Raw genomic sequence first — 16,589 nt, 5'->3', positions numbered from 1 at the left:
GGACACCCTCCTCCTCCCACCCCAACCATCCCATCCCTCCTGGAGCATCAGAGCTGCTGCTGTGGCCTCTCCCCCTGGCAAGGTGCTGGTAAGCAGCGGCACCATAAAACGTGTCCCGAAAGTATTTATCCTAATATAGCCTGGTGTGCCCCGGCCAGCCTCGTGTGAAAAAGCCCACAAGGTAAATATTCATTAAATAAGCAGAGAGCTTAATATAGAAATTCAGGGAGTCGAGTACTCTTCAAGCCCCCTCACTTCTTTGCAAACAATCGGCCAATGAAGATAAATTTGGTGAGGCTGATCACTTGCACTTCCAGGCAAGGCTCTTGTAAAAGAGAAATCACATGTTTCAGTGTTTATCATCCCCGAAGAAAGGCCTGGTCCAGCATCTCTCCACTCTAATTCCTGCTCTCGTAACTGTCAGATTATGAAACTGCAGACTGTAATCCTTCCGAGTTCACAGAAAAACACCTCTCCGCTCTCCGCCACCACTTTAAGCAGATGAACTAATAAAAACAGCTCCGCTGTTCACTCCACATGCCTGGGAGAAAGGAATCTGGAACGATAGTAGCTTCAAAATACCATCAGAGAAAGCAACCACCCACAGTGTCTGGAGTCCCCTCATGCCTATCTGCTCCCTTCCCCTTGGTACCCAAAGCCACCACCCAAATCCGCCTCTTCTTCCACCCGCCTGCTGGGGGGGCAGAGGCTGGGAACCCACTGCCAGATTTCCCCTGATCTCAAAAATTAAGGAGCTGATGTCTTTATGGTGCTTGATGCCAGGAGCTTGCCCTGCCATCCATCCAGGCGGGACGGTTCTGGGTGCATGCACAGCAGGAGCCTGGAGGTGCTCCTCGAGATGGCAAGGAGCTTTGACCACCCTTGGGCAACCCCAGCAAGGCAGTGGGCAACAGAGCCACCACAGCTCCGCTGTCACCTTCCAGCCACTCAAAGGAGAAATATAAAGGGGAAGATCTTTATAATTAAGCAGACACACGGACACTTCCTCACACAGCCCCACGAGCACCCAACAAGGGGCAGCGCACGAAGGTGAGGTGGGGTGGGCGATCCCACCGGCAGCACTGCAGAGAGCACGGCTGCTTAACGCGTGCTGAAAACCGAGGCTGGCCAGCCAGACTGCATTAGGCCATCAGGGAGAAGGCGCTGGTTGGAAGGGACACATTTAGCACACCCGAGTGCCCCCGCCACTCAGTCACTGAGGCATTAACGGCACGGGAGGACACAGAGACTTGGAGCTGGTCTAGCACGGGGCGCTGCGGGCAGCGGAGAAACGCCTCCACATGCAGCAGCGAGTGACTGTGCAAACAGAAAACGTGCCAGGACGGGGGAGAAGTAAACAAGGATGACTCCAGAAGCAAGGGAGTTCCCAGAAGAGGCTGGCACAGGGACAGGGCTGGCTGCGGCCGGGAGGGAGAGCCCCGGCGCCCTGCGAGCAGCACCATGGCGGCTGCTGTCGAGCACCGGAGGGCACATAGCAAGGTTTTGCAGCATCTCGGCATCCAGGCTAATAAACTCTTCCCCCCAACAAACCATGCACCTGCAGGAACCCAGGAAACAGCCCGTCCCGTGCCCATGCAGCGTCTGTGGGGCTCGGGGCACGACGCGGTGCAGGAGCAGGGCAGCACCCAGGCATGCAGCCACAAAACCCGAGCGAGAGACCAGACTGCAGCTTCTGAAAGCAGAGCTCTTGTCATCCTTATAGAGATGTTTCCAGCGTGGCAACTTCTTTCCTTAATGACTACATACAGGGAAAAGCTCGCCTAGCTGACAAGCGGATGAGTGGCTGGAGCAGAGGCAGCCTCTTGCCTGCAAGGACCAAGATAATAGAGCGGAGGAATAGCCGGCGCTGAGTCTATTTTGGATTCAGCATGCTGCTGCTGGAGCATTCACCAGGGAGGCGAAGGCATTTGTTACATCCTCCCCGGGGACCGCGCTTTCAACAGAGGCTCCTGCCTGCGGCTGCACCGACCCCGGCGGCTGCCACGTGGCAGCGGGCTCGGCATGGAGCCGAGCAGCCCTGGCACGGCCAGGATTACAAAAATTAGGGATGGGAAGGGACCTTGAGAGATGATCACCTCGTCCCATCCCCCAGGACTGCAGAAGGTCACTGCCCGCGAGCTGGAAGTGCCGAGCCGGCTCACCTGCTCGTGGTACTCGATGCCCATGCTGAGCGTGTTGATGAGGATGGCCACCATGATCCCGCGACCGAAATATTTGCTGTCCACGATCTTCCGGAAGGTCTCGCACACCACGCGCCAGAAGGCCAGCACCCTGCCAGCGCTCCTGGCCCGGGCCCTGCCGCGCTGGGGGTCCCGCTGGTCTCTGTAGTGGGCGTCCTGCGTGAACTCGTAGACCCCCTCCTCGCTGTCCGAGTCCGCCATCTCGTTGTCCGTCTGCTCGGCCTCGCTCGCCAGCGCCTTCAGGCAGTAGGGGCAGCCCTCGGGGTTGCAGGAGCCGCTGTCCAGCTTGGTGCAGGGGCTGGAGATCTTGCAGGAGCTCGGGCAGGGACCTGAAACGCCAACGGGGCAGGGGAGGGTGGGCTGTTAGGCAGGGTGGGAGGTGGTGAGAGAGGTCCCCTGCCCCTGATAGCACCAAAAAATTGTCCTCAACACGACAGGTATTTGTGAAGGGGAAAAGGGCTCCCAAGCAGAGGCAGCTCTGATGCCATCAGCAAGTGTTAACATGAACCTGCCTGGCCAAAGCACACCCCAGCCCTCAGTTAATGCAAGGAGCCACAGTCACCTGCACATCCAGCCCTTTTCTCACTCCTCGCAGAGCATTTCCCAAAGGGTTAAAGATCCCCAAGCAAAGCTCCTGCTCCCTGAGCACCAGCTCCCCGCTCACTCCCCTCCTCGCTGCCCCCAGCCCCCCCCCAGCCCAGCACCCATCTCCTTGCACCCTTGGCCATGAAGGCCAGGAGAAATCAATCAGCTCCTCCAGCCCTGGCACTCTCTGAGCTGCAATTAGCGGGAGCACCGCTGCCAGCAGCCTCCTTTCCTGCTCCTGCTGTTTGCTGATGCTCCAAAATCCCCAGCTTCCCCCCACGGCAGCTCCCAGCTGCCAGGTGGCTCCCTGGGGGACAGCAGCAGCAGGATATTCCCCCCATCACCAGCTGGCTGCTAGGGGAGAGGCGAGCTGCAAAGCTCCCGACTCCTGCACAGCACCACGAGCACAAGCCCAGCACCGCACGGCTCAGAGCCCTGCTCCACAGGCTGGGGGATTTCGGCTCTTCCCTGTGCAGGTCCCACCTGGAAAGGTCGAAACCTGCAGTGTTAAAGGCCACCGTGGCAGGATGGGGATGGCATCTACTGCCTGGGAAAGCCTGGCCTGGAAATGCTGCCTGGAAGCCAAGAGGGTTTGAATGAGGTTGGCCCGAGCTCCCAAACCTCAGGATGTGGAAGGGGAAAGAGCGCCTTGCGGTGAAGGTATGAAACCCTTGCCTGGGGAGAGCTGCATTCAGTTCCTGGCGCTGCTGCAGACTTCCTGAGCAAATCGCTCAGGGCAGATTTTTAATGCTCGGCATCTGCGAATGCCATTGAGAAGTCGTGAAACACAGACACCCCCTCGCCCCCAGCCTGGGGCCCTGGGGCGCTGCAGGGTGTGCTGAACCTCAGCTCTCCTCGGTCCGGAGGCATCTGCACCCAAGGTTGGTACCGAGCGGGGTGCAGGCAGCCCCCACCAGCCCTTGCCTTTTACTGAGGAAAGGACTTGGCTATTTTGAAGCAGGCAGGCTGGGCTCCAGCTCTGTGCAGTGTCCTTGAGTTGAGACGATTTGGGGAGTGCGGGGATCTGGGGGGTGCTCCCTCCAATCGCAAAATAAACTGTATTTTGGGGGGAGATTTTGAAGGGGAAGAAAATGGGTTCATTGAAACCATTCATTTCCCTTGTTTCCCCCCCCCCCCCCCAAGTACAAAGCCTGGACGTTTGAAATCTCTCTCTCTGTTGTGGCTGAGATGCATTAGGTAGGTTGGAAGATTCCCACTGGCCTCACCTGCAAATCCATCACCTTTATCCGTAACGTGGACCGAAAAGAACCCTGGAAAGACGTGGACGAAAGAGAAGGCAATCAGAACAGAGCTTACGTTTGTGCAAGGAAGCCCCACGCCGATGCCCAGCCCCGGCACTCACCCGTGCTCTGCGTCTCCAGCAGCTTGTGCATGGTGCTGTACGGCCCGGGCGGGATGTTCAGGCTGGTCAGCGTGCTGCTGCCGGCCCCCACCGCCGCCTCCCCCAGGCTCTTCTCCTTTAGCACCTCATGGGAGGTGCTGGGGTGCACCGTGGGGTACACCTTGCCGCCCCCCATGCCCCTGGGGACACCTTCTGGGCTCGGCAAGCCAAGAGCCGGCTGTGGGAGGGATGGCCGGCAGCGCAGCGGCTCCACGTGGCAGTCGGCGTGGTAGATGCTGTGCACGGACTCGGTGGTGCCGGGAGCGGTGCCGGGGTTTGGTGCTGACGGGGGCAGCATCAGCCGGTTGGTGCCATTGTGGAGGGAGCTGGTGTCCACGTCGCTGATCTCCGGGCTGGCACGGGGCGCCCGCAGGTTGCCGTTTCCCAAGTGGTAGTGGTGGTGGTGGTGGTGGTGGTGATGGATGAGGTGGTGCACCGAGGACCTTTTCCTGGCCCGGCGCTTGCCGGAGTGCCGGTCGGCCCCCACCTTGCTGGTGGGGCTGGCAAGGAAGCCCATCCTCACGCCCGCCACCCGGTAGACCTCCACGAGCTGCTTGCTGCCTTTACGGGCAATGTAAACCAGGTACTTGAGGAGCTCATCGTAGCAGCTGCCCGGCTCCGAAAAGCTGGCCAGGGTGCTGGCGTTGGACAGGTAGCGCACCCGCTGCTCCTTCATCAGCTGGCTCTCGCGCTGCTTCGTCTCCGAGAACTGTGTCGCTATCACCACGAGGCAGAGGTTGATCATGAAGAAGGAGCCCACCTAAGGGGATGGGAGCCATCAGAGCCCCATGTCCTCAGCCCTGCCCACCCCACGGCCCTTCCTTGCCCTACACCACCATGCAAGGAGCAGGGGGCAAACCCCATCTGGCCCTGGTGTCACCCATTGAGGTCCACCAGCCAGCCCTGGTGTCCCCCATCAAGGACCACAAACCAGGACCACAGCATGCCTGACTCATCCCCCAGGACAAGCCCCCCAAGTCCCCACCCCAGGGACTCCCACGCCACAGCTCCATGGAGGACGTCAGAGATCAAAGGCAGGAGGAGATTATTTTGACAAAAAGCTTTTGCTCTTTTAAGATCGTGTTTTTCTCTCTTCGCAGACAGCAGTTGTAATTATCGCAATTAGTGGCATTACGATGAATGCGCTGAGCCCTCCTGATAGGAGCGATTTTTCTGGCAGTGTGTGGGTAGCTTGCGAGCAGATCCCTTTCCCCTGCTAACGGGATTTGCGGCTTACTGTTACGCAAGGGCAGCAGCAGTCTGCATCCACAGCTTTGAGATTTTATTTCCAACCAGGGTTTTCACAAGGTCCTGCTTTCCGCAGATGCCAGCCTGGATCACAAGGAATTTCTGATATGCTAACGGGCTGCCACAAAGTGCTAGCAGTGCCTGCACGGCACCCGGGAAAGCACTGTTTGTCCTTCCTCTCTGCTGTTTTGGGGACGCAGAGAGCTTCTTTTTTTGGGGAAAGCTAATAGATGAACCAGAAAAAGCATCATGGGCTAAACAGCCTCCTACCTTCCCATCAGGGTTTGAGTCCTGGTTTGATGAGGACCAGAAATCCCCACAATGGTCTAATGGAGGATGTGCAGCTATTTTGCTGGATTGAGTCCAATTAGACAGGAAGAAAGGGACTCATCTCACTTATCTCAGCTACATCTGAGTGAGGCACCTAATGATCCTTTAGAGTCAGGAGAGGAATAGGCACATCAAGTCTGCAATGCATCTAATTTATTTTGAATGTCTACCTCAGGAGCAGATGAATCAGCCCCTTAAAGCACCTATTTTTCTCCCTTGACGATAAAGGGAGTCTAGACAATGAGCTCCTCCACTCACAGGAGACACCGCCGCTCGCGTAGATGAAGCCCATGGTGGAGCCCACCCCTCCGATACTCTTTGTTGGCTCCTTTGTGGGTGGTCTCGGCTGACGCTGGGAAGCGTGGGTGGGCTGTGGGCAGTCATCCCTTCCCTCCTTTCTTCCTCTGCTCTCTGAAGTTTGGGGCTGCTTTCCCTAAACGCCCCCTCTGCACCGAGGCCCAGCCAGCTGGGCTCTTCGGTACGGGGGAACCTCTGGGCAGCCTCCTCCCTTCCATGGCTCATGACCTGATCAGGGAAATTTCCCTGCTTTTAAACCTAAACTCAAGGAGGCAGCTAAGGGAGAGGACCTCGGAGGACAAGGAGAGAAGTAGGAGAAGCAACAGCAGTGTATCTACCATAGCTTACATGCACCTTCCCTTTGCAGCACAACGCAGCACTGTGCCGAAGCTGCATGTCCTGTGGCAGGCTGGTTTCTGCTACGTGGGACCAGCCTCACACCCCCTGTGCTATCCGCCTGCTCCTCTCGGCCACTCCACCCCCTCCACAACACCTGGAGATCCCCCATCCCTGTGAGGCCACTCACGATGATCAGGAGGATGAAGTAGATGAAGTTGTAGAAGGAGTGCGCGTCCATGACGAAGTACATGATGTCCACCCAGCCTTCCAGTGTGATGACCTGGTGGAGGCAGGAAGGGAAAACCAACCCGGCAAGGCTCCATTACAGCACCAAGAGAACAAGCAACATTTCTCCTGCCTGGGCCAATTCCGACACCCCATAGCCGGTTTGGGTGCAGTACGGGACACCAAGGAACCAAATCCCGTTCCCACCAGTGCTGATAGCCACAGCGCTGGTGGCCCACAGCGAGGGCTGCATCCAGCCCTTCTTTTCCAGCTGGATGTAAGGCCAACTCTGCACTTTGCAGAGAGAACAGCAGGCTCTAGGCTCTGCTCTACATCAGCACGGTCCTCCCGCACCCACACAGCATTTGGGACCAGACTTTTGTCCACGGAACCATCATCAAAGCAGGCATCAAGCTGTCTCCCTGCCATTTCGAGCATCCTTGTGCTACTACAGAAGTGCTTGCTGGTGCGCCACAGCCCTGGGAATGGGGTTGCACAGCCCCACAACATCTGGGGAGGCACCACCAGCCGTCCCACCCCTGCCCTGTGACGGTTTGCACGCCAGGCTCACCTGAAAGATGGCAATCCAGGCGTAGCCGATGTTGTCGAAGTTGATGGCACCCTTGAAGGGGTTGTGCTCCCCGGCTGAGCAGTTGGTGTAATACTGGTTCCAGTTGACACAGGACGTGTTGGTGGTGTCATTGTAGGAGTAGTAATCCAGGGTGCACTCGAGGCCCTCCTCCCTGCGCGTCGGGATGCTGCGGCAGTAGCGCATCCCGTTCTCGCGGGGCTGGGAGCAGATGAAGGGGTTCTCGTCTTCGTTCTCTGTCTGGTAGTACCGCTCCAAATCCACCGTGTAGGGGCTGAAAGGGGCCAGACAGGGCTGGGGTTTGCACACAGACTGCAGGCAGTCTGGTGTGGTAACAAACGTGGCGACAACAAAGTGACATCTTTTATTCTGCATCGTAAAGGGATTTTTGATTGATTGTTTGCTTAAATCCCCTTGGGCTTTCTGCAGCCCCCCTGGGGGAGATGATGTCCCTGTCAGGGCTTAGGGAAACTGAGGCAGTGCACTCAGTCACTCAGCGTGTCGCTGGCAGGGCTGGGACCCCTGATCCCTGCCCCATACAAACTCTTCATCAATAGAAGGGGAGAGAAATAGATGGAAATAGAGGAATAGAAAAAGAAATCAGACAAGAAGTGGAAGAGGTTGGTCAGACTGGTGAAGCACTGCTGTGTTGTGGCTTTGGAGCGACCCCTCTGACGGCATTACGAAGAGTCTCTCCATCTGGAAGACCAACGGCTTTGACCTGGGGCACTAAGAGCAGGGTTTAGCCTAGCAGCACTTCTCTGAACGCTCTTTGCTGCACTAAGATGGAAATTGGCCACTTCAAGCTCCTGTATCTCCTGTCCTAGTGATGCTGAGCACAGCTTAGGGAGACTCTATGAACAAGGACCTCCCAGGCCTTTCTAAAGCCAGAGGCGTGGCCTCCATCTACAATTCAGTGACTGTTCAGCCCATAGATACGCTATAAATTCCCTCTGAGGGTGGCCTTACTACAGCAAGCATGGCAAAAACACTCAGAGAGATGAAACAAGCCATGGCCAGCCAGAAACTGGCTGCTTCCAGAGCAAGAAGCTGCCTCCTTAATGCAGCCAGTACTCTCACTAAAGCTCGCAAAGATACTTTTAAGCCTAGTTCAGCCCGGTTAAATCCTGCAGAATTGCCTCTAATACCCTTCAGAGCTTATCAAAACCCCTGGAATTCTGGCTCAATTAAGAGGCACCCAAACCTGTAGCTTGGTTGGATTTACCCAAGGGTGAAGGAGTCCCCGTGCCCTAATGCCATTTACTTAGCGGGGTCCTGGTAATGGCTCCCCTGATTTCCGCTGGGGGGCACAGCCTGCAGGGGGTGGCAGACGGTTGGGGGATATGTGGGAGAGGCTAAGAGGTGCCTCATGCCAGCTCCGGGCTTGAGAGCCCATCATTATCGTCGGGTGTGCAAAGGGAGAGCCTCTGCTTTACACACTCGTGCATACCAGTGTGGATCCAGCTGGATCAGAACCAGGGAGGCTGCGTTTGGAGGCGAAGCACCAAGAGGTGACAGTTTTGGAGCTGTTTTGCATCTGAGAAGCCCTAATTACAGCCCCAAAGGCTGCCAGGCTGGGATGCTCCTCGCAGTGCTGGGCTCCCGGCACTATTTGCAGCACGGTTGCTGTATATGAAGACAACCAAATCACCGAGCACAAATCTGGGGGCTGGGATCTGTGAAAAATTAGCACTTTTAGGCAGGGACTGTCTCCTGCTCCGAGACTAAGAAGTGTCTAGCATCATGAAGTGTGTGCCCAGCTCCATCAGCCTCCCCTGGGGTTCAGGTGGGACCACAAATGCCATACCAATAAGCACTCCCAGCTGCTGAACGGGATTCAGGTCTCGGCATCCTGACGAATGCAGAAAAGGTCACACGTTAACGATATGCTGAATTTAGAAAGCCTCAGCTCTTAAGCCTGGTTGTTTTCTTGGAGGCTCTTATCAATCACAGTGGCTTCCCAGCGCCGGCCGAGGGCTAAGGGCAGCACTGCGGGATGCGAATGGCAAATTGCTGCAGCTGGCCCGGCTCCATCCATGTGCACCATGGCAGGAGCCGTGGTGGCATTTTGGAGCTGGGACCGTGCACAGAGGACCAGGGCTTTCTGCTGGACAGCCCCAACGCTCCCCCACGCTCCAGCCATGGACACGGCCACAGGACTCACATGCTGAAGTTCTCGGGGAGGAAGCAGCGATTCCTGAGCAAACCCGCCCAGAGCTGGACTCCCACGATGCCGAAGATGAAGAAGACGAAGAAGCAGAGGAGGAGGACGTTCCCCAGCATAGGCAGCGTGTCCAGGAGCAGCGTCACCAGGATGCGCATACCTGAGGGGAGGAGGAAGCAGTCACCGAAGAGGGAAAATCTGCACTGAATTTTCTCCTTCCATCCATGGCCTCCTGACCTTTTCCCCTCCATCTATACCCTTCCTTCCCCTCTGCTCCCCTCATCCCCCACATGCTGCAGGCCCCCCTCCAGCCCCACCACCCACCCCGGGTACCCCCGTCCAGCCCGGCCCCACTCCCAGGCACACAGCTCACCTTCCCCTCTCCTCTCCCTTCCTCCACTCCCCGTCCCAATTCCTCTTCTCCTCTCAAAGTTTTCTGCCAATTACCAGCGCCCCTCCTTCCCCAAGATCCGACTCTGACACCTCCCTTGCTCAGGCCTATTGCTTTCCCCACTCAGGCTGTACTAAAATTCCCTTCCCTTCCTAACTCCTCTCATCTACCCTAAATCCCCTCTTTTCCTTCAAACACAGGATTTTCTCTGGCAGTTTATTCTCACGAGCTCAGGAACAGCCAGTTCTGTAACAAAGACAAATTGATGGTGACTTCAACTTGACATTTACACACAAAAAAATTGATTTTATCTGACATCTCTCTAATATTCTGCTCATCTCTCTCTCTCCTTCCTTCCCCATCTTCTGCATTCTCTCACTCGCTTACATTGATTTTCATTTAAAGGCACCCTTACTATTGCTTCCTTTACTTCAATACTTCAAGAAGCTTTCTGATGCTGTCGTTTCCTCCCTCAGGTTTTTCCTTTTACTCCTCTGCTGGGGAGCAACCACCATGAGTCAACTCCTAATTAACTCGAGTGACTTTCCGTGGTTGCTGCATTTATCATCATACAAAACTCTCCACTTTCTTTCCCCACCTTATATTTCTATCCCATCATAACTACGTTGCACAGGAGCCAAGATGAATTACCCGGGATTTGAAAACACATTAAGTGAGTTACATCCCCAGTCAGACGGTGGCAGATAAATTCAGCCATCCGTCAGCTCAGCAGCGGGGAAAAAAACCCATCACAGAGAGGATTCGGAGGGTACAGTAATGTCTGAACCAGCAGCAGCAAGCCAGGTTCAGAGTCGGGACCAGAAAAATAAACGGAGCCCAGGCACTTCCAGCACAGAGCTGGAGCTGATCAGTGCTCATTGAGGCACAGGGGTTCACGCCTGGAGGCAATTTGGCTAAAACAACGCTGAATCCAGCACCCAGGGCTGCAGGAGCAGGAGAAGGACACCTCTAACAGCCATACCCACACCTAGCACACCCCATCCTTGCAGCCTCAGGGTGGGCACAGGGCTCACTGGCTCTCTCCCACAGCGCAGCAGGAAATCTGGGGAATAGGACGGGGTTTGGGGGTTTGCAATGGCCAAGGCAGCTCTGAGCAGTGGGCTGGGCTGCCTGCTGCAATGCTGGAGCTGGCAACTCTCTCTCCAAGAGGAAGATCTTGCAATGTTTCCTGGTGCTCCCTGGGTACTTCACAAGCCTCAGAGCATCGCTGCACTCACATGAGGCTGTGAATCCCCCAGCAGCAGGACTCACTTTGCTGCCCAGGGAGAAAAAGGCTTGGATGAATCATTTCGCATTAAAACCAGTACCTCGATTCTTAGGGCAGGTGAGGAATCTTCTCTATGGTGAAACCAGCAGGCAGAACTGCATGTGGCCATCAGTTTGAGAGTGGGCTATGCTAAATTTACAAAAACGGTGGCTCTTTTATGCTGTGGTTGGAGTACTTGGATGGGCACCCAGGCAGCTCTGCAGGCAAGGTTTGCTGCACAGACCAGCTGTGGGGAGCGGAGCAAGAGATGCTGCACGAGGAGGCTCCTCAGTGCCTCCCAGGGGCTGCCTCCAGGCATGACACGATTTCTGTGTCCCAGCTTCTCCAGGAAAGAATTGGGGAGTGCAGGGAGGGCTTGGATCCCTCTGCCCACGCTGCATGGGAAAGGCTGTTGGCTCCCCACCACCTGCATCCCTTCACCTTCGCAGCCTCCTAAGGCCCTCTTCAGATGAGAAAGAAAGGAGTCTGAACACAGGCCTGGGACAGACATCTTGTCTGGTGGCACCCAAGGGCACAGACAGGAATATTGTTTGAAATAGGAAAGTGCCAGGCACTGGAAACCCAGGAACGGTGGTATGACCTAGAACCACCAGGGCCTGGGCGAACGTTTGATGGAAGATGGGAAGCATCAGTGTTTGTTCTCCCACCTTTGGGGCACAGATATAAAAAAATTATAAAGGGAAGAGCAAAAATCCGACTTACTGGGGACTCTGTTAATGGCCCTGAGTGGCCGCAGGACGCGTACAGTGCGCACGGCTGAGAAGCTGACGTTCTGCAGGTCCAGCGAGTACTCCAGCATCCTGCAAGGCAGACAGGGACGAGTGTCAAGGGTCTTCGGGATTATCAAACACTGCATATTAAACTGTATGCCAACTGCTCACTGAAGGAATTTTACTGTGTCTCTCCCCTCCAAAAGGTTTACCAGAGGAATTCATTAAGGGCTGTTTACAGATCAGAATAAAGTCAATGAGCGCACGCAGCCAGATCTCTCACCTCTCTCTCATCTGCTCTGGTTACTGCTTCTGCACAGGATCCAGGGCAGAAGCTTCTCAAAGTCCCTGCTCACTGCAGGAGGGAAATTGCCAGACAGAGCCCTGTTTATAACGACTGATTGCTCCCATTTTACAGCTCAGCACAACGAGGCGCCACCTTCACCTGACTTCGCCCAAGGCTGCAGTTCACCTGTGAGAGACCCTGGGGCAGCCCAGCACCATCTCATCCTGCTCACAACACCTTTGCTCAAGCACAGCGGGGCCACCAGCCATGTCACTGCTGGGATTTGGCCCTCGTCCTGGAGGAAAGCACGAGAGACCTGCCGAAAAGCATCTCTGAAGAGGCAGAGCCAGGCAAACACGACGACAGAACCGCGAGGCTCCCTGCACAGCCGGGCTCCTGCTGCTGCAGGCAACCACAGGATATTAATCTCTTCCGAAAATTATCAAGTTCCATCTTGAAGCAAGTTGGGTGGTTCCCTCCCTTCAGCTTTGATGGTTAGCAGCCTAATTTCCAGCCTCAATTTATTCAGGGCGAGCTCACATGCATTTGCTCTTACGCCAGCGCTGCCTTTTAAGTTGCTCCTGGAGCCGTTCTGTGTCGCCGGTGTTTACCCACCCGACGTATTGACAGAGCACAAAGCACATCTCCCAGCCTTGATTCTGCAAAGCCAAACAAAGCGAGCTCTCCCAGCCCCGTCTCACAGACAGGCTCTCTGCTCCCAGCCATCTTCACGCCTGTCCCAGCCCGAATTACCCTCACCTGCTCAGACACTGGCTGCTGGAGGAGGCGTTGCTGGTGCCTTGCTCAAAGGTATTTGGTGCTGCCCCATCCCTACCTGCTGGAGATGAGCTCTTGGTGTGATCCCCAAAACCTATGGCTCCACACCTGACGCAGTGATGCCTAACCCCGTTTCTCTTTGCAGGCTCCAACAACGATGGCTACCAAACCATAGCTAAGACCAAAGCAGCCTCAATAAATTCTTCTGCATCCTAGCCAGGAGCACCACATGCAGCCACCACGGTTTTGTCCTCGTCCTCTGGCCAGGCAGGATGGTGGCAGGGCCACGGGGGCACATCTGACCTCATGCAAGGTCAGGCTCCCTCTGCAGGGCATGGCACTGACCCTATTCTGGAGCTGTGTCCCCCCCAGGGAGAGCCACCAAAGCTTCCCTGGCCTCTAACAGCTCTAAAATACCCCTCGGTGTTTGGAAATGAGATTTTCATATGGTTTGCAGGATTCTGGTAAAAAGCCCATGTCGAACATACTGCTTTTCTTTCATCCATAATTAAAACAGAGGCGAACAGCAAAATTCAGAGCAGCACATGATTATTTGCACCAAGACAAATCGTTTTCTGATTAACGACAGCTCCAGACTCACTCCCAGAGATGAGCGTGCTTGTAATCTGCAAAGAGCATGTTGTAGAACGCGGTTTGATTTAACGTACTAAAAAACAATTATAATGTCAAATTAAAAAAAAAAAAGGATCCCACTACCTTGAGCAAAGAGCTCAATACCAGGACCAGGAGCAGGTGGGTGTGGGGGGGAACAGTCACTGAAGGGCATCACCAGTGAGCACCCACCAGCTCAGAGGTCTTCTCCCATGCACAGGAGGGATCAATCCAGTCCCTGGCCAGCAAAGCTCCCCAGGGAGAGCAAACATCAGGGTGCTGAGCACCAGGGAGGTGACAGGAGCATTTACCAGCCCATATCGCATCGGCGCACTGAGAATCCATGGTGTAAAAAGCCCACGACAAAGCTTCAGCCCGAATGTCATTTCTGCTCCACTGTGAAAGCACGACACCTGTCAAAGCCTCTGCTGCGGTCCCGAGTGCCCAGCAAAGTTAAAAGTTCAGAAAAATGCTCGGCATTAAGTAGGGTGGATCCGCATCAGACGCTGAGACTCATCAGAGTGCTCGGCAGACTCTGGTCGCCGGAGTTATTCAGAAAGAAGGAGGAAACATTTCAGAAACACTTTGGACTTTCTAAGAATACAAGCAGAGCATCTGCAAAGCCAGACGTTCAACGAGCTGCTGGGGGGATGCATGAAAAGAGCTGATGAAGCCTTTGGCAAGCACTCCTCCCAGAGGGAGAGGTCCTGGGGCTCACAGCAGGACAGACAGACAGACAGACGGGGCACAGGAGGGACAGCTCTGGACAGAGCAGGCAGCAGGAGCCTGTTCCTGTCCTGCCTGGGGATGGCCTGGCAGCTCGCTGGGCTGTGTCTGATCTAAATGAGATGTAAACGCTGCCAGCCCGGGCTGCGGATGGAGCCGTGCCCGCGGCCGTGAGCTCTCCACAGGGAGCCCCCGCAGTGCCCTGGGCGGCCGCATCCTGCCTCCCTGCCACCCACAGCGTGGGGACAGCCAAGGACCTGGGGACACGACGCAGGCAGGGACGTGACCGAAGTGACCAAAGCAGCGTGGTGACAGCCCCCACCTGCACTGGAGCCATGACCTCAAGAGCTGCCCCCCCCCGCCATGGAGCTGCCGGGACACAGATTTACGCAGCGCTAGGAGCTCTCCAACCCCAGGCACACAGACACCCCTTATCTACAAAGCGCAGCAATCGGTGGATGATATTAAGCCATCAGCACTGGGAAAGACAAAGGCGAATTATTTAGGCGGTGCCGTATCTGTAGAAAGCCAGGATGAAATTTCCTCCCGGCCCTCGCAGGCTTCGCTGTGCTCTGCTTTTCACTCAGGCGTTGCTTTCCGAGCCTCGCGAGTCTCACCGCATCCGTGGGCGTTGTTAATTTGAAAACTTTCCATTTTATTCCAGCCCGACGGAATAAAAATAAAAGTGGTGGAGGTAGTGTGAGCCCCTGGATCCGGCTGTGCAGAGGCACCGTGAGTCCCAGCCAGGACACCTGAAAAACAGGGCTTTTGGAGCAGCAGCAAGTTCAGCTGAAGCTGAAAAACTGGGAGAAATGAGATTTCTCTCAAAAAAAAAAAAAAAAGTCCTAAAACTTCCAAAAAATACCCCTTTTTGCAGGTAGGTTTGAGTCAGCTGGGCTGCGAGGGAGGCTGCTGAGGGCTTGCTGAAACAGCAGCCTCCCTGCGCCGAGGCTGCTCTGCCTGGGAGGCTGCGGGAGGCTGGCAGGGAGCAGTGCCCGAGGCGTTCACCGAAAGCACCCCATGGCCAAGCTGGGACCCCCGTGGGGACACCCGGACGTTTGGGGTCACGGCTGGTGGCTTGGCTTGGCTCTGTCACCGCTGCCCCCCGGGGACGAGGCAGGAGGCTCCCCGCGGCTGGCCAGCAGCACCGGTGTTGCTGAGGGCCAGGCACGGCCTCTGCTGCAGTCGGTGGGGAGGGCGGCTGCACATCGGGTAATTGTGTGTGCAAATCGCCCGCTCACACGCACAATTACCCGACCGCTCACACGCACAATTACCCGACTGCCAGCAATGCGCAGCCACGGTCCCGGGGTGCTGCTTCAAGGTGCCCTGAGGTGCTGGAGACCGCTATGAGCAAACAGAGGGGGCACGAAAAAGTAGCTTTCACCCCCGCCTTTCTATTATTTCTTTTAAGGGATGAAGGGGAAAGAGGAGCCTTTGCCCAGTGTCACACCGGGAGGCTGCAGCCTGGGATCCCACACCCAATGCCTTAGCTTTCCTCCCCGTGCCCACCCCGTTTGCTGATGCAGCCCTGGGTGCCTCGTGTGGCTGCAGCGCGGTTCGGAGAAGCCCTGCCTGCCTCTGAAGCACAGAGGCACCGAGAGATGGAGGCCACGGGCTGGGAACATCACCCACAGCACGCAGCCAGAGCACTGCTTTGGGTACCACAGACGTGGGATTGATGCTCCCCGCAGCGACCCACCTGGCAGAATTGTCTCCGCGCCCAATTTCTGGCTAAAGAGCTTTTCAGAAACTGTCCTGTGCTTTTGTTTTAGGTGGAGCGAGGGAACGTGGTGTGTCTTGCTGTCTGCTATCCACGAACACGCCAAGGCTTTCTGCAGCATATCTCAGCCCTGAAACTCAGCACTTGGAAAACAGGAGGGAGCAAGACATCCTTAAGAGTTGTTTATGAAAGCTTCGGTGGAGCTAACCCTTTAATACTGCCTTCAGCACAGGGAGAACAAACAAAAAAAACAAACATTACAAGAAGTGTTCAGGAAGCAAAGGGAAAAAGAAACGGTATGTCTGCTTCAAAAGCAAGCGGGCTGCCAGCCACCTCCAGCCCCAGCTCCTTCTGAACTGTAAGCAAAATATTCCAGAAGTGTTCAACTTTGTCAGAAAGTCCTCTAGGAGGCCCGTCACCGTTCCAAGGAGCAAGGCACAAACGGGACACTTGGCCAAACAACTGACTGAGCCCGGAGGAACAGCAGAGCCGCACAACTCAAACACAGGATGATGCACAGCCCTGCTCGCGGGGGGGCAGGAAGGCAGACGCCGACCCCGAGCCCCAGAGGAGCCCTGCCCGACCCTGCCTGGAGAAGGCAGAGAGGAGCCCTGGAGGCACCAAATCCTCACCTGATGCAAGCCCCCCTCCTGAGGAAACGACCAACCCGCGGGGTTTTGTTGCTTTTTGTTTGGT

At 55.9% G+C, this 16,589-nt stretch overlaps 1 protein-coding gene across 18 annotated transcripts in view; it reads right to left on the bottom strand.

Annotated features, from left to right (window-relative positions):
* The window catches only part of CACNA1G (calcium voltage-gated channel subunit alpha1 G), a 132,814-nt gene that overhangs the window by 78,252 nt on the left and 37,973 nt on the right, over window positions 1-16,589 (bottom strand). For all 18 annotated transcript variants that reach the window (XM_040530108.1, XM_040530113.1, XM_040530111.1 and 15 more), the window contains exons 4-10: window positions 11,762-11,859; window positions 9,381-9,540; window positions 7,199-7,490; window positions 6,590-6,682; window positions 4,150-4,948; window positions 4,013-4,057; window positions 2,163-2,530 (exon numbers count right to left, since the gene is read on the bottom strand). In XM_040530108.1, the coding sequence (XP_040386042.1) occupies window positions 2,163-2,530; window positions 4,013-4,057; window positions 4,150-4,948; window positions 6,590-6,682; window positions 7,199-7,490; window positions 9,381-9,540; window positions 11,762-11,859 (1,855 nt within the window). The remainder of the gene's footprint in view (window positions 1-2,162; window positions 2,531-4,012; window positions 4,058-4,149; window positions 4,949-6,589; window positions 6,683-7,198; window positions 7,491-9,380; window positions 9,541-11,761; window positions 11,860-16,589) is intronic.

Source organism: Cygnus olor, chromosome 18 (assembly GCF_009769625.2).
Source record: "Cygnus olor isolate bCygOlo1 chromosome 18, bCygOlo1.pri.v2, whole genome shotgun sequence".
Lineage (NCBI taxonomy): Eukaryota > Metazoa > Chordata > Aves > Anseriformes > Anatidae > Cygnus > Cygnus olor.
The sequence above is the reverse complement of the archived record's forward strand: the minus strand, read 5'-3'. Positions and strand labels throughout refer to the sequence as shown.